Here is a 24482-nt window from a genome sequence, read left to right on the forward strand (position 1 = left end):
TTCAGGTTTAGGACATTCACATACAGTGGTAAAGTTTTACTAGGCAAATATTTTTGAGCTAGTACAATTCACAAATATTATTCTTTTTACTGAACTATTTATAAAACAAATAAAACTGTTTATTGCGTTCTCTTTGCTTAGTGGGAAAGTGTTTGACTACAGTCAAAATTAGAAAATTTGTTTTGACAGTTTTAAAACTCCTAGCATGATACATTGCCATTGGGATTCTTGTAAACCTGCTTTCATCTTTTTTTCTTTCTTATAATTATAGAGAAGAAAAAGAGCCCTACTGAACTTCAGTGTGTTCACAGTGACTCTCTAACGTGGAATTCAGGCATGTTTCCATCCAGCACCCTCTCACCCAGATTAAAAGGCTTCAGATTCCTTTATTTAATCCTTAAGGTCTTGGATTTGGCCACATTTACCACTCATTTTCCATTCCTCCCCCAGCATCCCTATCTTCAGTTATTGAAATCAATCTGCAGTTCCTAGAATGACTGGCACAGTTTCACACTTTGAAGTGTGAACTCCGTATTTCAAAACTCTCCAGAAGCTTCTGCTGTTTTAGGGGACAGAGTTTCCCTCATCCTGGAAACTGATTTAAATGCCCAGCTTCTATACCCCGTAATGCATGTGCATACCCTTTTCACTTAATTATGCACAGTTATATTTACAATGGTCATAATATTTATTATGACAATAAGGATGATTGCCCACAGTAGACAAATGCTTGCTTTGCAACAAGCACTGAGTTTAGCATTTCACAGACATAATCGCATTTTCTTCTGCCAACAACACTACAAGGAGATACTGCTATCCCCTTTTTCAGATGAGGAAATTGGTTTTGAGATGTTAAGGAACTTTCCCAAGGTTACAAAGTTAACAAAAAGCAGAGCTGACCTTCAAATCCAAATTTGTCTGACTTTATAGCCTGTGTAATGAACTGCTAAATGAAATGGCCTCCCTCTTGTTAATATCCATTTATTCGTCTGATTCACTGTAAACTGTGAACTGCTAAAGAGCAGAGACCTTGCCATATTTGTCTGTAAATCTTCTTGGCCCATAGCAGCCACTCAATAAATGATTGTGGAATGAATGAAGAAATGAAGTTGCACTAAACTGAAGGGGACAGTAGATTTGGAATCAGAAAATTGAGGTTTAAATTTGGCCATAACCACATATTACATGGTTTTTAATCTTCACATAAATTTTTCAAGGGAAAAGATATGTATCTATTTTATTTTATTTTACTATTTTTTCATTTGCTGGGAAAACAACCCGCTTTAAGTCCCACAGTTGGTAAATGGTATTGAGCAAATCAAACCCAACTGTTTCTTATTCCAAAGCCACCAGTGCAGCTTGTATCTGACGAATAATGGTACTAATTTATACAGTAAACCTGTGAGCATTTTTTAAAAAACATTACACCTTTCCCTTTATTTGTTAACTTTCATTGTTTCCACCTTGTTCTTAGTAATAAAAATTCTTAGAAAGACTGAAAAATACAAGGATGGGAAACACAGCATTGTTTTTGTAAAACAAGAGAGAAATTAATTAGAAGCAGTGGGTAGAAGCACTAGAAAACAGCTGTTCTAATGCCTGGTATCCAAAAAAGAAAAAAACATAAAGGACGTTTGGGAAGGTGCCCTGGGGATAACAATTAAACAATGAGGAATTTTAGCGACAACAGGGAAACAGTAAAACTAACAAAGGAAGGGAAAAACAATGCTTCAAAACATGCTCAAAAGTTTCAGTATATTTATGTTGCCCTCAGTTGTTATTAGAGATGGTATAACATGGTGTCTTCAGAATAAAAAGCATAACTGCAAACCTAGAGTTGGGGCAGCCTTCAGAGCTGATTAATCCAGAAGCTCAGCATTGTCATCAAGGACCAAAGCTTGTCCCTTCTTTTGTGGTCTATGATGTTGGCCTCATCCTATCTATGGCTTCCCCTCAGGTTGCTAGTAGGATGGTTGCTAGTACATGCTTCCTAGTTCATCTCTAGCAAGAGAGAGAAGCTGTGTTTTTCTATGGCTCTTTCCTAAAAATGAAGAAACTTTCCCCCAGACATCCTTAGAGAACTTCCTCTTGGAACTCATTTCCTAGTATGGGGTCATATTGATGCAGGAAAGAGAGTGGGGAGCGAGAGGATGGTCACATCCCAGGTCACGTCTGATCCCCTGGGATGGCTGCCAAGTGTGGTTTCTTGGCTTCGCACAGGAAAGAATTCACCAGCGAGCTATGGTAAAGCAAAAGAAGGTTTATTTAGGGAGATCCACACTCCATAGACAGAGTGTGGGCCATCTTGGAAGGTAAGAGGCACCAGTGTATGGGGTTGTCAGTTTTTATAGGAGTGGGTAATTTCATAGGCCAATGAGTGGGAGGAGTATTCCAACTATCTTGGGGAAGGGGTGGGGATCTACAGGAATTGGGCCACTGCCCACTTTTTGACCTTTATGGTCAGCCTTGAAACTATCATTGTGCCTGTGGTTGTGTCATTTAGCTTGCTGATGTGTTACAATGAGCGTAGCGGCTCAAGGTCTAGTGGAAGTCAACTTGTCCGCGTCTTGGACCTAGTTGGTTCTAATCAGTTTATGTCATGTCCTTGGGCTATGTCATTTTTTTAAAGGTTTTGCCCTGCCCCTTTCCTGTCTCAATATCATCATCCCTGATCCAGATGTTTCTGGTAGCTAGGGATGGGGTTAGCCCTGAAGCACTTAGTCTTCAATGAAAATAGATGTGTTAGTGAGAAGGGGAGATGGGAGAATGGATGTTGAGAAGGCAACCAGTAATGGACACTACAGTGATGACATCTGTGCAGTTTAATTGAGAGAATACAGGTAGAAGGCTATCAAAAAGTATAAAGAACTAGACCTGCACTGTCCAATAGGGTAGCCACTAGCCACTTGGTTATTGGACACTTGAATATGATTAATCCAAATTGAGATATGTGTAAAATACACTTCATATTTTGAAGAACATGTACAAAAAGAATGTAAAATAGCTCATAATTTTTATATTGATTACATGTGGAAGTAATATATTTCAGATATATTTGGTAAATTTAAAATATTAAAATCAATTCTACATGTTTCTTTTTACTTTTTAAAAATGTTACTATAAAACTTAAAAGCATACATGTGGCTCACATTTATGGCTTGAATTATTTTCTTTTGGACAGAGCTGCATTAGACCAGTGATCTTCCAATTGTTTTATCTGGGAAAACTATTTCAATAAGTATCTTCAGAGAAGCAGATACAAAGCTGTTCTGGCTCAATGCAGTGGTGAGCTGGATATTTCCAAGTCCCAATAATATCTGTTCACAAATTTCTGCAAAACTATTCTTGAAAATATTTACATCAAATATAGGTTTTAAAATGAAATCAACAGAAGTCCCTAAGATAATAATAGGAATAATTTTATAATAATTACTCCTATTAATTTTTTAAGATCTCCCCTGGGAAATTCATACTGAAATAAAAATTCCTCTCATGGAACTCACAGGTCAAGGAGAGAGGGAACTAATGGATTCAGGTGTTTGGATCTATTTATCTTCCATAGAAGCCTATAATCCTCATAAGAGTTTGGCATTTGAGTCACAGAAAAAATAGATTTCTTTCTCACATTGGCTTAATTCTGGTTCCTGTCATTTACTTTGCTGTTGGACCAAATGGTGTGAATCCAACTAAATTAGCAGATGAGACAAAAGCAGCCTAATGGGGGAAAACATAGACGATGAACGGGTTATAAGTTTCCCTATTCCTACACTACATATAATGTGAGTTTAATCTTTTTCAAACTTTGCTCAAACCTGAAAAAAAATTGTGTTAACCATAACTTACATGATTTTGTAAAGTCTGATTTCCTGAAAATGGAAAGCAGAATCTTTTCAGAAGAGCATTTTGAAAAATAAAGTTTATCATTTGTAATGTAAATATCACGATACTTGTTGGTGTTCATCTGCCGTCTACATAGTGCCTGAAAGGAAAGAGTGATCGTAAAGATACATTACAAGGCTGCTACATAACCCTTAATGGATGATGGAGTTAAAAAGGGACTTTACTGGGTATGGCAAGTTACCATTCTGTCATGTCTCATAGCCACGTTCTTCCCATTGGAATTCATGTACTAGTTAGGAGGTAACGATAAGTGGACTTTTTATACTTCCTTTTATTATATTTAATATCTGAATATTAATAATACCAAAACAATAACAACTAATACTTACATAGTACTTACTATAAGTCAGGTTACAATATACCGCCATATCTGTTAACATAGCAAGTCTGGAAGGTGAGTGGGTTGCAGGAATCAATGTCTTCAGTGCTGCTACTTGGAAATCCAAAAGGATAGTCACCAGAAATGTTTGGTTGCCACATTCCCCCCTCACAAAAGCCAAGCAGTAAAAGTGGAAGTTAAACCCAGTTAAAACAGTTCTCTTTAAAAAGATTGAGGCATTGGAGGCTGAGCTTCCTTTCACAGTCAGGAAATCATAGAAGGTTCTTAATGTCAAAGAAAAAAATTATGCCACTTCCTAACATTATATTATGTTCAGTAACATTGTAATAACTTTGTATGGAACAGATGGTTAGTTATGTATGCAAATGTAAAATCATTATGTAGTATACCTAAAACGTAATATTGTATGTCAACTATATTTCAATAAAAATAAATAAAAATCAAAGAAGTCTATAGATAATAAAATCTGGAGATGGTGTGGAGATGTGGAACCCTCCTACACTGTTGGTGGGATTGTAAGTTGATACAGCCACTATGGAAAACAGCATGTAGCTTCCTTAAAAAACTAAAAATAGAGTTACCACGTGATCCTGCAATCCCACTGTTGGACATATATCTGGAGAAAACTATAATTGGAAAAAATACATATTATTATTGAACATATTCCTTATGCTGTTACATCCCCATTAGTATTTATCACATAACTGGAGGTTTGTACCTATTAATCCCTTCAACAATTTTGTGCTCCCACCTCCCTCCCTTTTGGCAACCAATTTTTCTCTGTATCTATGAGTCTGTTTTCTATTGTGTTTTACTCTCTATTTCATTTTTTCTGCTCTAATCTTTATTATTTCTTTCCTCCTAAGAACTTTAGGTTTTGTTTGTTCTTCTTTTTCTAATCCTTTATGTGTAAAATTAGATTATTTTAGATTTTGTTTGTTTGTTTCCTGAGATAGACTTGCATCACTATAGACTTCTTTCTTAGAATTACTTTTACTGTGTCCCACAGATTTTGGATTGTTGTGTTTCCATTTTCATTTGTCTCCAGGTATTTAATTTCCTCTTTGATGCTTCAGTCACCCACTGGTTGTTTGGTAGCATTGTTTAGCCTCCATGTGTCTGTGTTTTTTGCAGCTTTTTTCTCTTAGTTGATTTCTAGTCTCATTCTCTTGTGGTCAAAAAAAATGCTTAATATGATTTCAGTTTTCCTAAATTTATTGAGACGTGTCTTTTGGCTAGCATGGGATCTATCCTGGAAAATTTTCCAGATGCACTTGAAAAGAATGTGTAGTCTGTGGCTTTTAGATGGAATGATTTGTATATATCTATTAAGTCCATCTAGTATAATGTGCCATTTAAGGCCAGTGCTTTTTTGTTGATATTCTGTCTGGCTGATCTGTCCATTGATATTAAGTGGGGTGTTAAAATTCCCTGCTATTATTGTGTTACTGTCAGTTTTTCCCTTTATATTTGTTAATATATGCTTTATGTATTTAGGTGCTCCTATGTTGGGTGCATATATATTTTCAAATGTTATATCCATCCCTTTATCATTATATAGTGTCCTTCTATGTCTCTTGTTACAGTCTTTGTTTTAAAGTCTATTTTGTCCCTTATATAAGTATTGCTAACCCACATTTCTTTTTTTTTCCATTTGCATGTGATACCTTTTTCCATCCCTTCACTTTCAGTCTGTGTGTCTTTAGATCTGAAGTGAGTCTCTTACAGGCAGCATATGTATGGGATTTTTTTTTTTTTCAATTCATCCAACCACTGTGTGTCTTTTGATTGGCACGTTTAGTCCATATACATTTAAAGCAATTATTGATAGATATGTACTTGTTAATTGTTTTCTGGTCCTTTTTGTAGGTTTTTTTTTTCCTTCTTTTGCTCTTTTCTGTTATTATTTGATAACTATCTTTAGTGTTATGTTTAAATCCCTTTTTCTTTTTGTGAGTGTATCTATTATAGGTTTTTGGTTTGTGATTGCCATGAGGTTCATGTATACCACTTATGTTATACGTGATTATTTTAAGTTGATAATCTCTTAAGTTAAAACACATTTTAACAACCCTTCACTTTTACTGCCCTCTACCACTTTTAATGTTTTTGACATCATATTTTACATCTTTTTGTTGTGTGTATACCTTAACTACTTATTTTGGATATAGATGATTTTAGTACTTTTGTTTTTTAACCTTCCTACTCGCTTTATAAGTAGCTTATCTACTACCTTTACTGTATATTTGCCTTTACCAATGAGATTTTTTCCTTTTGTAATTTTCATGTTTCTAATTTTGTTTTTTTTTTCTTTTCCACTTAGAGAAGTCCCCTTAACATTTCTTGTAAAACCAATTTAGTGAGTGGTGCTGAACTCTTTTAGGTTTTGCTTGTCTGTAAAACTCTTTATCTCTCCTTCCAATCTGAGTGGTAGCCTTTCAGGATGTAGGGGTTTTTCTTTCATCATTTTGAATATATCTTGCCACTTCCTTCTTGCTTGCAAATTTTCTACCAAAAAGACAGCTGAATCTTATGGGAGTTTCCTTGTACATAACTGGTTGCTTTTCTCTTGTTACTTTCAAGATTCTCTCTTTATCTTAATTTTTGCATTTAAATTATAATGTGTCTTGATGTGGACCTCTTTGGATTCATCTTGTTTAGGACTCTCTGTGCTTCCTGGATCCGAATGTCTGTTTTTTCCCCCAGTTTAGGAATGTTTTTAGCTATTATTTCTTTAAATAAGTTTTCTGTCTTTTTCTCTCTCCTCCTTCTTGGACCTTTATAATATGAGTGTTAGGATGCTTTATGTTATCCCAAAGGTCTCTTAAACTATCTTCATTTTTTAAAATTCTTTTTTTCTTTTTTATGTTCAGCTTGAGTGATTTTCACTACTCTGTCTTCCAGTCCACTGATCTGTTCCTTTGTATCATCTACTCTACTCTTGATGCTTTCTAGTGTATTTTTTGTTTCAGTTATTGTATTCTTCAGCTCTGTTTGGTTCTTCTCTATATTTTCTAACTTTGTTAAAATTCTTACTGTGTTCATCCATTCTTCTGAGTTTGTTAAGCATCTTTATGATCATTATCTTGACTCTTTATTGGGTAGCTTGCTTATCTCCACTTCATTCAGTTTTTTTTCCCCCTCTGAGACTTTTGTCTTGTTCCTTTGCTTGAAACATATTCCTCTGTCTTCTCATTTTGCCTAACTCTCTGTGTTTATTTCTAAGTATTAAGTTGGTTGGTTACATTCCTTGATCTTGGAGAAGTGGCCTTATGTAGGAGATGTCCTATGGGGCCCATCAGCACACTCCCCTCTGCTCACCAGAGCTATATGCTTTAAGAGTACCCTCTATGTGGGCTGTGTAGGCTCTTCTGTTGTGGCAGGGCCCACTACCATGGGTGCACTGGTAGGCAAGGCTGGCTCTGACCCAGGTGGCTGCTAGTCTGCTGGTGGCAGGACCGGGTCCTGGGGTAGCTGGCTGTGCGGGACTGGGGTTGGGGGGATTGGGGCTGGTGACAACTCATTGGTGGGCAGGTAAACTCTTGGCATTAATAGGCAGAGGGAAGATTCCAAAATGGCACCTTCCAACATAAGTTTCCTCATGGTTGAATGAGCTCCCCAAAATGGCTGCTGCCAGAATCTGTGTCCCCAGAGGATGTCTCAGTTGCCTCCTCCCTCTCCAGGAGACTCTCCAAGATCAGCAAGTGGGCCTGACCCAGGCTCCTTTCAAATTCCTGTCTTTGAGCTGGATTTTGGAGAGTGTGAGATTTTGCATGCACTCTTCAAGAGTGGAATCCTTATTTCCTATAGCCCTGTAGCTCTCTCATACACAAGCCCTGCTGGCCTTCAAAGCCAAACATCTGGGTGCTTATCTTCCCAGTGCAGGACCTCTGGGTTGAGGAGCCCTATGTGGGGCCTGGACCCCTCAGTCTTTGGGGACAACCTCTGCAATTGTAATTATCTTCCTGTTTATGGATCACCTACTCAGGGATATGGGTCTTGACTATACTGCATCTCCATCCCTCCTACTTGTCTTGTTGTGGTTCCTTCTTTATATCTTTAGCTGTGGAAAATCTTTTCTGCTAGCCTCAGGTAGTTCTCATAGATAGTATCTCTCTAAAAGTTTGTAACTTTGGTATGCCTATCGGAGGAGGTGAGTTCAGGGTCTTCCTATTCCATCATCTTGCCCACACATCTGTTTTATTTTAAATATTTGCTTCTCCTGTTGATTTTATAGCCCAACTCTTCATCCTCTTCCATGTTACTGCTGTAGCTATGAACATTCTAGTTAAAATCATGAAAGATAAGATGTGTTTAAAGTCTATTAAAGCTGTGCTTACAGTCTAAATTGAAGCTGTCATGTTGGCTAATTATAATAACAGAAAGGAATAAAAAAAGAGACCAGAGTCTTTTTTTTTTTTTGGCACACGGGCTTAGTTGTTCTGCAGCATGTGGGATCTTCCTGGAGCTGGGATTGAACCCGTAACTGCCGCATTGGCAGGCGGATTCTTAACCACTGCACCACCTAGGAAGCCCCAACCAGAGTCTTAAATAGGGATAAATATTAGTGGATTTGTTCATTAGATGAAAACTCTAGAATCTGTTACCCACAAATGGGTAGGATACACCCTACTATTATTATTCATTCACTTGTTAATTCAAAACTACAAAATTTATAAATCTACAATGTAATATATTCTGGGCTAGGCCTGTTCTGAGCTATACCTAAAAGGATAGAAATAAGCCCTACTCTTGTAACAATTTTCATCTACTAGGAGAGGCTGACAATTAAAACAAGCAACAATATAAAATGTGTAGGAGGGATAAAAGTAGTCAAGAACTTTGGGAGTCCATATTATGAATTATCTACTAGGCTTTTTAGCAGGCGAAATACCAGATAAATTGATGTTTCAAATATACACAAAAAATAAGTTGGAATTAGTCAAGTAAAGAAGAGGGAAGTGAGAGTTATAGAACCTAGGGAACCACATTTATAAAAGTCTAGAAGAAAGAAGAACTGGCACTTTTAAAGAATTCAGAGAAGTTCAAAGTAATTGGAATATAGATGTAGGAGTAATGAATGATGAGGTTTTAGGCTAGAAAGCTCTACAGGGGCCAAGTGATAATGAACCTTCAATGTCCATTTTAAAGGGTTTAAACTTTATACTCAGGACAATTAAAAGCTATTGGAAAAACTTTTCAAAGTGGAATAACACCATCAAATTTTCATTTCAGGAGCATCCTTGGAAACAGCATGGTGGGTCCCAGAATGGAGGCTAACAAATCGTGTAACAGACTACTGTGGTAGTTTAGATAAGATTTGATGATGATCTGAATTTAGGGTCAGTGGGAGTGAAAATGAAAGAAATGATAGATTTGAAAAGTATTAGGAAGTTAATTGGAGAATTTGTGATTGATTGGATGTGAGGAATATGACTAATAAGGTGGAATGAGAGAGAAACAGCTAGACAGAGAGAAACAGAGAGAGAGCAAAAAATCAAGACAAACCAAGGATAATTCTTCAGTTACTGTTTTAGGGGACTGGATTTGCTGAGATAGGGAAGATTAGTGGAGAATCAGCTTTGAAGAAGATAATGATTTCAGTTTGAACCTGCTGAATTTGATGTAAGACATCTAGGCAGAGCTGTGCTTTAGGCTCAATCAGTCTGGAGCTCAGAGAAGAGGTACAACCTAGAGCACATAAATGGATTTTGAAGTCATTGGGGTAGAAGACATTGCCCAATGAGTTTATGCATAGAAGCTACCTCCCATTATAGGAGATAGGACTGAAGAATGCTAACATTTTCAGGATGGATAGAGAAACAAGAGCCATAAAGGAGACTGCAAAGGAGCACTCAGAGAGGTGCCAGGAAAATTAGTAAGAAAATCAGAACAAATGATAATTTGAATATTTGAGAATATTTGGGAAATAGCAACCTGAATATCTGGCAACTTGAATCTTAGGGAAGAGAATGTTTCAAGAAAGACTGGTAAGGGGAGGCTGGGATGAATTGAGAGAGTAGCATTGACATATATATATACACTACCATGTGTAAAATAGATAGCTAGTGGATAGCTGCTGTATAACACAGGGAGATCAGGTTGGTGCTTTGTGATGACCTAGATGGGTGGGATGGGGAGGCTGGAAGGGAGGCTCAAGAGGGAGGGGATATATGTATACATATAGCTGATTCACCTTGTTGTACAGCAGAAACTAACACAACATTGTAAAGCAATTATAATCCAATAAAGATGCCGGAAGGAAGGAAGGAAGGAAGGAAGGAAGGAAGAGAAAAAAAGAAAGAAAGAAAGAAAGAGAGAGAGAGAGAAAGAAAGAAAGAAAGAAAGAAAGAAAGAAAGAAAGAAAGAAGGAAGGAAGGAAAGAAGGAAAGAGAGAAAGAGAGAAAGAGAGAAAGAGAAAGAAAGAAAGAAAGGCTGGTAACTGTCCAGTGGATTTCAAAAAGCCCTTCCTGAAGATTTGTGAGCACTGAGGTCAGGCTATAGTAGGTTTAGAAATAAATTTGAAGATATAGAGGATAGACAACTCTCTAGAGAAGTTCAACTGTAATTTCTGGAGCAGTATGAGTAGGGAGGTAAGAATTCCACAGGAGGTTTTATTTTCTCAAGGTGAGAGAAATTTAGATATGTTAAAATGATAATGGGAAAAAGCCAAAAGTTAAAGATAAAAGAAGAAGAAGGTAATTGAGACAATAAGGCCTCTAACATTCATGAAGGATACGATGCAGGACACAGATAAAGGGTTAGTCCTAGCTAGGAGATGGGACATGTCTTCTGTTTGAACAAGAGGAAAGGAGGAGTGGATATCTACAGATGCTGAACTTGGTCCTGAGAAGATGAAATGCCCCTAAACAGCTTTTTTTTTCTCCCTGTGATGTGATTTAGGACAGTACAAAATGTATAAAATAGCCACTGTGGTGAATGAAAGCGAGACACAGAGACAGAGACAGAAAGAGAGACAGAGAGAGACAAAGACAGAGACAGAGAGAGGTGAGCTAACTAAGGAATGAGATAAGGAGATTGGGGACCATGGATTCAAAAAGAGATCCCATTGTGCCCATATTTACCTAGTGCCCATCCCAGATACATGATGTGTCTATTTGGATACTCCTACGAGGTAAAGTTCTCCCACAGCATAGATTTTAAAAAGAGTGTCATTTTGACATGAAACAAAGTTAAATTAGAAGTTATCATATCAAGTTAGAATCACAGTATTAGCCTGAGTTGTATATTTACTAAGGCACAGGCAAGGATTCTTTTGCCTGTCATGGCTGTACTGTCCATGAATCGCAGAGGCCAGTAGTTTACCATTAAACATCACATTCCCTTTAATAAACCAAAGTGAATTTGTCTATTACGTTAAATGTTTTGACCCATTATAGAGTGTCAGACTCAACCCATCATAGAGTATCAGACTGTTTACCTATTAGTTGTTAAATTATTCACGCATTGACTACCTAAGAATTTAACTTAAAATGACCGTGTGATGGTTCTAGGATGGATTGTGACACTAAAATTTTGCCAATAAATTGTGTAATAGGTTATTTTTTATACGTAAGCTTTCAAGTACGCTAATATTAATGATTCTTTTCTAAGTGTGAAAATACATTTGTTGTGGAGAATTTGGAAAACAAAGAAAAACATAGAGAAGAAAATAAAAATCACCCTAATTTCCTTCTCAGAGTTAACTGCTGCTAGTATTTTTCTGTATATACACACAAAGTTGTTTTTTATTGGATTATATTATGTAATAAACATTTGTTTTCACTTTTCACATCCTGAATATTTCTTCACGTTATTAAATTTTCGTCTAAAACATGATTTTAAATGTCAGCTTTGGAAAGCATACTCTATATTATGCACCTTGAAAGATATTCCATAATTTGAACAGTGTCCTTTTGTTGGCCATTTAAGTTTTACATTTTCTTTCATATTGAGGAGAATATCCCTGCACACAAAACTTAGCCTACATCTCTGATTCCTTCCTTAACCATGTAGCTGCTCTTAATTGTCACTAATACTGTGATTCTCTGAGTACAAGATAGTTGTATAGAGCATTTTGGATTTAAATGAAACTATATTTTGGGGAAAAAAAACACCCTATCTTAACTCTAAACACTTTTAAACATTAATGTTTCTTAAACCTTGACAAAGACATATTGTCTAGACTTTCTCTTGACACCTGAGATACAAAAGTTTGAAATATAATAAAGATACCTCTTCTGACATGTGTATTACAAAGCTAATCCATCATCTATAATCCAAGGAATGAATATTTTTATAGAGTAGATTTTGCCTTCCCCCTTTCAGCCAGAATTTGAATACTTATTACTGACATTTTTGACTATTCTAATAGAAAGATAAGTATTTTTCTAGACATAGCATATGTACTGAGCTATACTGAGCCACACAGATTTTATAATTCATACTAATTGAGAGAAGAGAGTAATTCCTAGGTGCCAAAAAATGTGGTGGCATCCTGCAGGCGTCTTTACAATTTTGAGTTCTCCTGTGTAGTGATGTGATAATAAATCTACATTACCAAATATTTTTAAAGTGCAAATTTGAAGGTTTTTTTTTTTAATGACTCTATTAGGTAGAAATTTAAGGAAAGCAGACCTATAGATCATAGGTTCATTTCCTTGCACTATTCCCCTAAGTGTCCCCTGTTCTTTCTTTGAACCTCAAAGCATTCTGTTCAAGAAACCTATGCAATAGTGCAATCGCCTGGGGCTTGGGAAGAGGTATGCAGTGCAGATGGAAGGTGTTAGTTATCCTTATCTCATTTTAATTTTCGCAACTGCACTCCTACATGGAGAAGATGCTCAGTAAACATATATTAATCATGTTTTAGAGAATGGGAGAAATCAAGATTCAAAGTTAGGTAACTGGTTGCCAAACTAGAAGCAGAGCTGAGTCAGATTTATGGCAGGTCTTTAACTCTTGATCAGTGTGTTTGCCTAAGTCTGCAACTTCTAAAATATCTCCTGCTTAAGCTTCATGAATCTTGTCCCTTACACTGTTCACATTCCAACTTTGTAGTTTTCCTCTCTCTCCCATTTCCCAAAAGACACATTTGGGGTTTTCCCGCAGAGGAGTGTTGTCTTTTCTTCCCAGCTTTTACCTTTTGGTTCTTGTCTTTTTCAAATTAAATCCTTATTCATTTTCCAGCTTTGCCTTAGAATTCATCAGAAAAAATTCAGCCATAGAAGTATATGTAAGAGACCATCCAGTCCAGCCCCGTGGTTTACTAGTAAATTTAAAAAAGCACAGAGAGTAAGTGACTTGCCTAAAGTCATAAATGGTGGCAGAGCCAGGGTAGATGATCAGCTTCTTCTGATTCTTAGTCCATTGTTGTTTTGAAACATTTAATAAAATTGCATAATAGTAAAAATGAAATAATACAGTTTCTAGTAACTTTTCTTAATGTGTATGAACTGTTTATTTCCAATGTTTCCAGATTAGATAAGACAGAAGAAGCTTCTGAAGCAAAGTCTAGAATGCTGAGATGATTTGGCAACCTGAGAACAGAGTTGTAGCCAGCCTGGAAAGACTACAATTATTTCTTAAATCTGCAGTGAAGCTTCTTCTCATGAAAGTCCTTCAAATTATGTAATTAAGTGATTCAAAGTGCCCAGACTGGTTTCAGTGTATTATAATGTAGTACATTTACCAAACTATACAGGGAGTTTCCAGTAGAGCAAGTTATTCTCCCATAGTCTGACAACAGATGATTACAGAAAACAAAACATCATAGATAAAAATTGGCTGTGAGGAAAGTTCTCTTACACACTTATATTAGGAATAATCTGGAAATACATAAAAGCCACATGATGGAGCCTAAGGGAAAATAAAAATTTTATTCCCTCCCCACAAATTAATTTTTCTGGGTTTTCTCATTTATCATCTTCAATAGATGTATGTAGCCTATAGCCCAAGGCATTTTTGAGCCAAGAAATAAAGTACTGAAGGTTTTTAAATATGTACTTGTAAATCCTACTGCAGTAACATAAAATCCAAATGCAGACTATTAAAAATAATCCTCTGGGGATTCCCTGGCCGTTCAGTGTTTAAGATTCCATGCTTTCACTGCCAGCCGGGCTTAAATCCCTGGTCAGGGAACTAAGATCTTTCAAGCTGTGTGGTGCGGCCAAAAAAAAAAAAAAAAATCCCTAGTTAGTGCTTTGTATATTTAAAAGGTCATTATCACTGGGGAAGGGACAGATCGGATGAATCTTTTCTTTTTTTTTCCTTTAGAATGGAGAAAAGTAATTGCCCTTGACACTAGGCAGGGGTGGAGAATTTAGGGATTACTGATGTAGTTGTGTTCCTCTCTATCACAGTACAAAAAGAACTCTCTCTTCCTGCTGATAACCAGAGGAGAGGCAAGAGGCCTGGGAGAGTCACGTGGAGCCTGGGGAAGATGCTGGCAGAAGAGCGGCAGCTCTGTTTAACCACAGTTGGTCTCACAGCTCCCTTGACCAGATCGTTACATGAGGCTGTTTGGAAGGAGCAATTGCGCAGCGTATTTGCTAAAAAAATAGCTGTGGTGGCCAAGCATCCTGGTTTTTGTTTGTCCCTTCCCCCTTGTAGAATGGGACTGATAAGAATAATTAATCTGCCAGAAATCTATACATTGATGCCAAAGTTTTTCTTCCAAAGTCTGATCGTCTAAAAAATATTTGCAAAAATTGTAATCACTGTTTAGCTCGTTAAATAGAAGGAAGTCTAATATAGGACACCTAACATCAAGGTGTCCACAAGGCTGCATTCCCTGCTGGAAGCTCTGAAGGGGCATCAGAGACTCGTTTCCTTGCTTTTTTCATGGATGCTAATTTGCATTTATGTTTAAAATTAGACAAGGAATTAGGAGTTCTACTTCCATCCCTGCTGCCATTTAGAAATGGCAATATCATGCTCACTGCCTCTAATTCCAATTATCTTCATCTTGCACATCTCATGAGTTCTGGGAAAAGCTCGGGTGTCTCTTCCCATGTGCCAGCTATTGCTTACAGAGCTTGGTTTCATAATTTCATAATCACTGCATTGTCAATGGGAAATTACAGTGGACTAACCAATGTAAGGCATATGAAACCTGTATTAGCCTAATAAAAATAATTTTAAATTATTAACCTCATAAAAATTAATTTTAAAATAATCAAGGAGGACTGTGTAAAATGACTGAAATCCCATTTTAATAAGTAATTTTGTGAATTTTCCTGATTATAAAAAGTTGGAGAAATTCAATACTTTATTTTGTAAAGGAAAATGAAAATGTAACGAGTTTTAAAATCATTCTAGATGAGGCAGAACACTTCCCGAAAGATGGAGTGGTCAAATATATTTAATTATTGGGTGAGGTGAGGGGCTGAAAGAGTTAGTCAATAGTTCATAAAAAGAAGACAAAAGAATTAATAGGCACATATTTTTCTTAAAAGCAACTGAATTGAAAATATAGTTTTACACCTTTTATTCAAACACGCTAGGTCTAACTGATGTTACTCAAATAACAGGAATGCAAATTTACATGTTGCAAATATAGAAATTGAGATAATTTAGATAGAAGTTAGGATGAAGTTTACTTTTGCTTTATGTTAAAAAAAACATTTCCTAAGAAAGTGAACAAAGTAAGCAAAATTGCAGGATGTTTTATCTGTGAGAGAGTAAATCGTTTTCAAGCTCATACCTCCCCAACCCATTTCAGCATTTGTTGAGAACTCACTCTTTGGGTGTATTAGTTTTCTTTAACAAATTACTACAAACTTGGTGGCTTAAAACAATAAAATTTATCTTACAGTTCTTTAGTTTGGAAACCTGTCATGGGTTTCACTGGGCTAATATCAAAGTATCCACAGGGCTCCATTACTTTCTGGAAGCTCTGAAGAAGAATCAGACTCATTTCCTTGCTTTTTTAAATCAATTTCTAGAGGTCATCTATAATTCCTTAACTCGTGGCTCCCTGCCTTCATCTTCAAAACCAGCAACATTGAGTCTCTCTGACCGTTCTTCTGTGAACCCATCTCCCTCTGATAATAGCTGGCAAGGTTCTCAGGTTTTAAGGATGCATGTCCTTTACATTGAGCCTATCCAGATAATTCAGGATAATCTCCCCATCTCGAGGCCCTTAACATTAATCACATGTGGGAGGTAGTGTTCAGTTCACAAGGTTATGAGCCAGCATCAGAAGATACTAATGTAGCTATATTTATTTTAAATAAATTTGGTGTGTAATAATTCATATTTATTAATTAAGGGAATAATCAACTCCCTTTAAACAAAAGACTTGCCTAAATAGTTTGAAATGTTTTTATGTACATAAAAATTTTTAAATAATTTTATAATTGTTTAGTAGAAATAATTCCATTGCCTTCCACAAATCTATGTATTTTACATAATTTATCTGTAATAACAATATAACTTTATATACATGGTACTATCTGACATTCTGTCCTTTTCACTTATTCATATAAATATTATTACATAAACAGCATGTGTTTTATTAAGCATTACTCCTGATAATAGAGATTTAGGTGTTTGCAGTTTCTTACTAGATTAGGTAATTCTTCATTGAATATTCACTTATTTGTCCAGCTGTTTTTTCCTTTTATTGAATAAATCCCTTGGAAAAAATTTCTTTGAAAGAAATTGCAGAGTCAGAATATACGCCTACCCATTTTTCTCTTCTTATATGTTTATAGAGCCATAATTTTGTTCAGGTATTAGGTGGTAAATTGCTCCAGGACCATGGGGTAAGTCCCAGAGAATGGATTTATCTTATAAGCCAAACCTGGAAATTTCTATCTCCTTTGCCAGTGATTAGTTTAAGATAGACCTGTGACTGAACTCTGTTCAGTAAGACCGAGTTGACATTTTTATAGCTGGTGAGAAGTTGATCAGAGCTGGGATTTAGGATGCCAAATTTGTGTTATACTGACATCTATATGCACCGTCGGAGTGTCTGTTATTACTCTAATTCAGATGAGAGCAGGAGCTGAACTAAGATGAGACTGGAACAAAAGCAAATGGCATTGCAGAGGACGAGGCAAAAGAAGGAGTCAAAGGTGACTCTGATGTGTTGAGCCAGGGTGACTGTGTAAGAAAGAAAGTGCCATTGTTGGGATAGTAGGTTTGTGGGTGTTTAGGATGCTCAGGGATGTTGGGACCCCTTCAATTTGGGATGTGTGACTTGAGGACAGAACATCCAAATAAATGTGAGCCTTAAGAGACACTTTGGGTTCAATAGAAAAGTACCGTGAGCAATAAATGCAAGCCACATATATAATTTTAAAGTTTCTACTAGTGTGATTTTTAAAAAAGTGACAAGAAACAAGTGATGTTAATTTTCATAATATATTTTAACACTATATAAAAATATTATCATTTCATTGTACAGTCCTTACATATCCCAACATCTCAATTTGCTCCAGCCACATTTCAAGTCCTTAATAGCCATGCACGTCTAGAAAGACCAATTTTGGAGGCTGTAACAGTCAGCGCCTTTTTTTTGCTTGTGAGTGTGAACCCATGTTTGGGTTGTTCCTGCTTTTTTTGCTGTTATGAACAGTGCTGTCATGAACTGTCATACACACAACTTCTGGTGCAGGAATTCAGGGCAGTGTACTCTTGGGAGCAGGACCTCTGCAAGGTAGCAGATGAGATAGTGCCTGGTTGTCTTCCAATGTGGCTGCTCCCACTCCCACTCCCACTAGAAGTATATAAAAGAGTCCACGTTGCTCTGCATCCTCACTAACATTTGGAAAAGTTATGTTTCATTTTTGTCAAACTAGTTGGTGTAAATGGTTTCTTACTTTGTCATAATATGCATTTCTCTGATGATTAATGCGCTTGGATATCTTTTCGGATACATATGAACCTTCATTTTTTTCTCTTCTGTGGAAATCACAAATATTTATTCATTCAAATATAAATGTATTTGCATTATGTATGTTATAGATGTCATATATTACATTTCACAAATGTTTATTGAACACGACCTGCTAAATATTAGTCTAGGTACTGGGAATGAACTAGTGGGGAAAAAAAGATATAGTCCCAAATCCTGCCTTCATGGAGTTGACATTCCAGTGTGTGTGCAGTGACCAGGGAGAGACCAAAAAAAAAGTAAAATGTTGTCTGTCATATGTTACTGAATCTGAGTTTAAGTCTGGCTCAGCCATTTTATGTCATTAAACTTTGGTTTCTGCAATTGTAAAAAGATGTCAATAATATTTATCATCTATTGGTGTTTAAATGCATATGAAGAACTTGACACAGCGTCAGGCAAATTGTAAGGATTCAGAAAATGCTAATGACAATAATAATAATAATGTGACTGTTATTTTCCCCTTTCTTACTTTTATTTTTTCTTCAATAATTTTTTTTTCTCAGTTACAACTACTAAAGTTTAAGATTACAATATGTTTTGGTTTTGTTGAAGTGTTGCTTCTCATTTGGATGTCAACCTACTGGTGTTTTCTGCAACAAGACAGATGACTTTGGCTAATTTTGATATCTTTATTTTCCAGCTTCTTAAATCCCAAGGACCAAGAGCCTGAGAACATGTACTTTAAAAAAATCTGCATCATGTTGAATAGGCAAAAATGGGGGAAAATCCAGAGGAATATCTTATATAATTCAGTGCTGTGTTCTATGAGTATAAATGTTGCTTGAATTAATCATTTCAATCCAACAACCAATTTATTGTTAATTTATGTGCAAAGTACTGTGTAGGAGAGATGCATATAACTTTATTAATCTTTGGAATAACAATTTGTCCCTTTTTCTTAGATAATGATGTTGAAAATGATCTTCAATCAGACATCAGTCGAGCACTGCAAGATGTACACAGGAAAGCAGAATGAGTGCAACTTCTTCCTAATAGCTGTCCGCCTGGCTTCACTGAACCAGATCTTGGATCCCTGGGTTTATCTGCTGCTAAGAAAGATCCTTCTTCAGAAGTTTTGCCAGGTAGCAAATGCTGTCACCAGCTGCCCTAATAATGGACAGAAAGTGCAGACTATCTCACTATCCCATGAAATAACACAGACAGAAGCATGAAAGAGAACACTTACTCAACTTGCATGTTCACAGCTTTTAGCAGCAAATAGCCATAAACCTTACTGTGAATTTAGGCATCCTCTGGCATGCCACTGTTTATGCATTGAAGCAGAATCTTTGATACAAGGCTAAATGGTCTCAGAATCATAGATAATCCCGTGTGTGCCAAAAGTTCTGAACACAAACAAAGGAAAATAGATTAATAACATTCTAGTGTGTTGGGGACTCTGCCATTTGCAGCTGAATATGTGGTTATTTATTAGGTGAAAACATTTTTTTATATGTATATAAATGATCTTGGTCTGTGGTGGGGGCAGGATGGGAATAGTTAATATTCTAGTATACTGAGTACATGGGGAATTTTACACACAGATTATTGAAGACAAGGCAGTGATTTGTCTTTGCTCAAAGACCTTGGTCTTCTGCTTTCTCTTTTACACACACTCTCTCTCTCTCTCTCTCTGTGTCACTCTTATTCCCTTTACATTTTTTTAAGAAGGTGAGTTAGGATAACAAAATGTATATGTATCCACAGTTTTCATTGGTACTGATGTTATTTAAATATTGCTCAATATGTAAATTATCTACTAACTTTACAAAGTTTAAGGTTTGGTTGGATTGGTAATTAAGTTTACTCATTATCTGAATAAGAGTCAATTCCATTTATTTCAAAAATGGCAGAATTTGTGACCATCCAAATTGCTAAATATTCTTCCTTTTGATTACATTTTGAATTCCTACGAGCCTAGAGAAGATTCATGAAACTGTGCTTGGGAGTCAGTGAAGTGATTTTTCAAAATGCTATTTAAGGACTGATTTGAGCATGAAATATAGGTACTCTGGCTATTTATCTTCCCTGATTTTCCACCAAAAGTATTCTCTTCAGTATTTTGGATATTTAAATACTAACTCTGATTCTAAGACCAGTAAATATTTTGAGGCTTCCGTAAAGATTTTCCATAGTTTGGCCTACTTATAGGATTAGGAAATTAATAATATTGTCCCCCCCACCCCAGCACTTTCTCTGCCCTCTTCTCAAAGTGGCTCTATCTAAATATTTATTATTAAAATGTTGCTCTCATGGTCTACATGTGTACAAATCTTGATTGCTAAGCTTGATATCTTTTTGGCACAGGTAGGTCACTACATTAAGTTTTGAGAATTACACTTTAAAAAAAGTTTCCCCAACAAACACAACAATCTTTCAGATCAGATCTACATAAAATGTTCTTCCTACTCTTTAGAGCATTCATTCTGCAAACTTATTAACATTTTTATCATGAAGATTTTAATTTGCTTTGTCATTTATTGCTTTCCTAGTTTTAAGACATTTGAGATTTATTTGTACTCCTTTATAGTAACTACATTTGTGTTTGTGTTCAGTAGGCAACTGGGGAAGAATTAATTTTAAGAGGTAAAAAGTATCTATGAGATCAATATGTACACCAGTCTAAGTCAATTGGGAGGAATCAATTTAAATGACATGTCAAATTGAGTGAGAAGGCAAGATCTGCTGGGAGTGCTTATGTAACTCATGATGGTTCCACTAGTCTAGGTTTTGGAAAAAATGATGATAAATAATCTATAGTAAAACCCCCATTATAAAATCTCTCTATGCCATAGAATTGGATTATCCCACAGGTCACCTTATGGAGGATGAAACAAAACTACATGCTTTTTTTTTTCATGAAAAAAGTACACTTAAATAACCTTATAGTGAAGAAGTTTTACATCTTGAGTGGTCCTTAGATCCTAGGTTTAGACATACACATAGTGTAGAATCAAATGGTATGAGCTTGATTGGGTTATTTCTTCCAACACCTACTACAGCACTTGGAATATAGAAAGTGTCCAATGACTATTTGTTCAGTGTATGAATGAATAATTATCTGCCAAAACCAAGTGCACTCGGTGGGGCCCCACCATATCGGGGAAGTGCTTCATGCCATCACAGACCATCAGGCTAAGTGAAAGATCTCTGCTTGTTTAATTACAGAAATACAAATTTATCTTCAAATGTGCAGTATCATATTGCTGCATAACAAAGTGCATTGTTTGTATTGATAATTTAAGAGACTGCCACTCCCAAGTGGTAATTGAGATTACAGTCAAAGAAATATCACTTTTCATCAAACTGCAGAAATGCATAAATACAAAACAGCCTAAAACTCATGCTTAACTACAAAACACATTCCTGCCCACGGATACATGGTAGTTGTGGATGATGGCAGTTTTTGAACAAGCTTGAAAAGGAGGTGGAAAAGGAAGAATTATGTAAACAGCATGTGAGTTTTATTATCTAGGCAGCCATTTGTTAGTACATGGAAAACCTGATAAGAAATATAAGTCCTAAATGATAGCAGCCTGTGGAAGACAGTTGAGATTAGATTTCAGAGATGTTGTTCAGAGGCCTTAGATGTGGCTAGGAAGTAAATATCTAAAGTCACTGCAGAAGAGTATATCGGTTTCCAAGTTTAAGTTTATTGGCCTTTAAGTTCACTTGCATATACTCAGTTTATCCATGCATATATCTGAGCAGGAAAAAATATGTATGCATAAATTTTGACAATTCCAAAACTTCTCAATACTGGTTAAAAAAAAAATAGAGGCCTAGGAAACCAAATAAAAAGAAGTGAGTGAATGCAATGTAGAACTATATGTGAAATCATCTAGCGTAGGTTTTACGAAGCAGTTCTGATTTTCCAAACAGTGAATTTATACCACTGTGTTGTGTCACAGAGGAGAATGATGACACGTCAACCAATGAGAACAGTTTACTTCTCAAATAAAATAGGTATGGTGGATGTCTTTAAAATATTTTAAACTGAAAAAACAAAATGTTATCCCAAGATTTACCAAATTTACCTAATGCTATGTACCAAGTTATTTTAAGTAAGCGTAAGCCTTTAATCATGCCAGATTTAAATGATTGTCAATTTAAAAGTGCACATGTATACTGAACACTTCTTTATTATATAAAAGACCTCTTGACCATGTTATGGAATAAAATTGTGGAAGCTCATGTAAAAGTTAACTATAAAAGACCCTGCGAGCACACTGCCATTGAAAAATAGACAAACTAAAAAATATGACAAAACAGTATTTTAATAAGGTGGGCAATCTGTGGCACTATTCTAATATTAGATTTTTAAGAATTAGGACTTTTATTTATTTAATGCTTTCTATGTTTGTTGGTTTTGACCCCAGATTAGTGATCTACTTTCAGTTTCCATATGTCAGTAATCATACTTCTTTGTATTGGGATTACGTCAGCTACAGAAAATAGAAAAATTTTGTTCTTTGAAATTTTAGGCACATATATTGCCCATTTATTTTCATACTTTAACCCAAAAGCTTCTCTTAAAATATACAGATTACTAGAAGATGCGTGACACAGAGAGACTGCTGAGTATTTATTACTACAAACATATTAAAAGCTTAGTTTGGAATACTTAAAATTTCCAGGATTTACCTCTGTAAAAAGTCTACATCACCAATCACGACAAATCTTCGCAATTGCTTGTTTATTGCTAGCTTTGTGATTGTGTATATTTCAAATCTGCTAAAATTGAGAGCTAAATAAATGAAAAGAATTGTTCAATGAATGAAATTACATCATTTTTTAAATGAAGAGTATTTAATACTGTGGCTAAATCGATAGAGCTGTTTTCTGAGTTGCAATACAATGCTAATAAGAGGTGACATAATGTGTGATGTTTCCTAACGTAGGTTATGATAGAGTCTATATACAGCATTTGAAAATCAATCTAAAACCCACACGCACATTTGTTAAGAAGCTGCTATCAGTTCAGAATTCTAAGACAACTAACAGGTGGTGATTACATACGAAACATGAAACAGAGAATTAGGGAAAATTTAAAAATTTAAAATCCATTATACTGGTATCATTATATAGATAATAATTACAGGTAAAAGTTCATTTCCCTTGGATTACTCTCACCCAAAACATTTCAATTTTATAATGATTGATGTTGTAGTTATTAAGGAAAATCTTTCACATGCCTTCCCTGAATGCCTTTTTTGGATTGAGTCTACCCTGAATAAAACTGAAGAAAGTAAAAAAGAGTAGTACAGGGTGACTTTGTTCTCAAAGTGACAAAGGGAAAACTGCAACTATACGTATCTATGAAAGACTTTAACAAATCTAGAAGCAAGGAATTTTTTTTCCAAAAGAGGTCAACAATTCGTTTTTGAGTCAGATGGAAATATATCTTCAAAACATGCTACTTTACATTTCCTTTCTCCTCTTCCCTGTTCTCTACTTTTTTAAGTGATGAAAAAGCACAGAATTTTTATTTTATATCGTCTCTATTTTATAATTCCTAAAGTGAGGATTCTATTTAAAGGTTTATAATTTATACAAGTTGAGTTGTAAACCATTACATTATAATACCACAAGCCAAGTACATTTTGATTCTCTAGAAATGCAGTTCAATCAGACATTTACCACATTTATTCATATATAAATCACACACTTTATTGAGAATGAAAATTATTTTATTTTCAGAAGTTTGACATCACTCTGTTTCAAATCGTAAACAACTCAGATATCTACTGAAATGCTTATTTCTTCATTTGGAACAAGACTGTTCCAGCAGCCCCCTTGCCTCCAGCCTGTTTATCCATTTTCTCAAGGGGAGAAAGTAACAAATATTTACTATTGGTGAAGCTGGGATTGTTTTTAAAAGAGAGAATGGTTTCACATTTCTACTATGCTAATGTCCTAATATGTGAAACAGATCTGAGTCTGTTTTTTAATGTCTGCTTTGATTAAATAATTTTATTACAGGAGTAAAGATAAGAAGGAAAGAGATTACCATCCGATACAAATTAGCCTTTCAGGCTTTTTGAGCATTTTAGAGATGATAGCACTTCTAAAGTTTTTTAGAACAGCTCTTAAGTTCTTTTACCAATTGCTTTAGAATTAGAAAAATTTGGCTTTTTAATTAAAGTGAATCAGATATCAGCCAAAAGCTAGCCAATAAACAGATTTTAATAGTTATTCAAAAACAGTTTCTTTCTGTGTTTTTCAGTTTCTGTAGAAATCAAAGCTGTAATGTTTAGTAGGAGAAAATGTGTATGACTTACTGATGGACTTAATGTACTTTCAGCTTTTCAAGGGACATTCATATGGAATAGGCACGGA

At 35.5% G+C, this 24482-nt stretch overlaps 1 protein-coding gene across 5 annotated transcripts in view; it reads left to right on the forward strand.

Annotated features, from left to right (window-relative positions):
* Positions 1–24482, forward strand: part of PTGER3 (prostaglandin E receptor 3) — a 192690-nt gene that overhangs the window by 19219 nt on the left and 148989 nt on the right. For 3 of the 5 annotated variants that reach the window (XM_057716305.1, XM_057716289.1, XM_057716296.1), the window contains exon 2: positions 19046–19225. In XM_057716305.1, the coding sequence (XP_057572288.1) occupies positions 19046–19225 (180 nt within the window). Of the gene's footprint in view, positions 1–9475; positions 10527–19045; positions 19238–24482 lie in introns of those variants that run through there. The other 2 variants (XM_057716350.1, XM_057716332.1) reach the window with 2 other exon arrangements.

The sequence above is a fragment of the Hippopotamus amphibius genome, chromosome 1, assembly GCF_030028045.1.
Source record: "Hippopotamus amphibius kiboko isolate mHipAmp2 chromosome 1, mHipAmp2.hap2, whole genome shotgun sequence".
Classification (NCBI taxonomy): Eukaryota; Metazoa; Chordata; class Mammalia; order Artiodactyla; family Hippopotamidae; genus Hippopotamus; species Hippopotamus amphibius.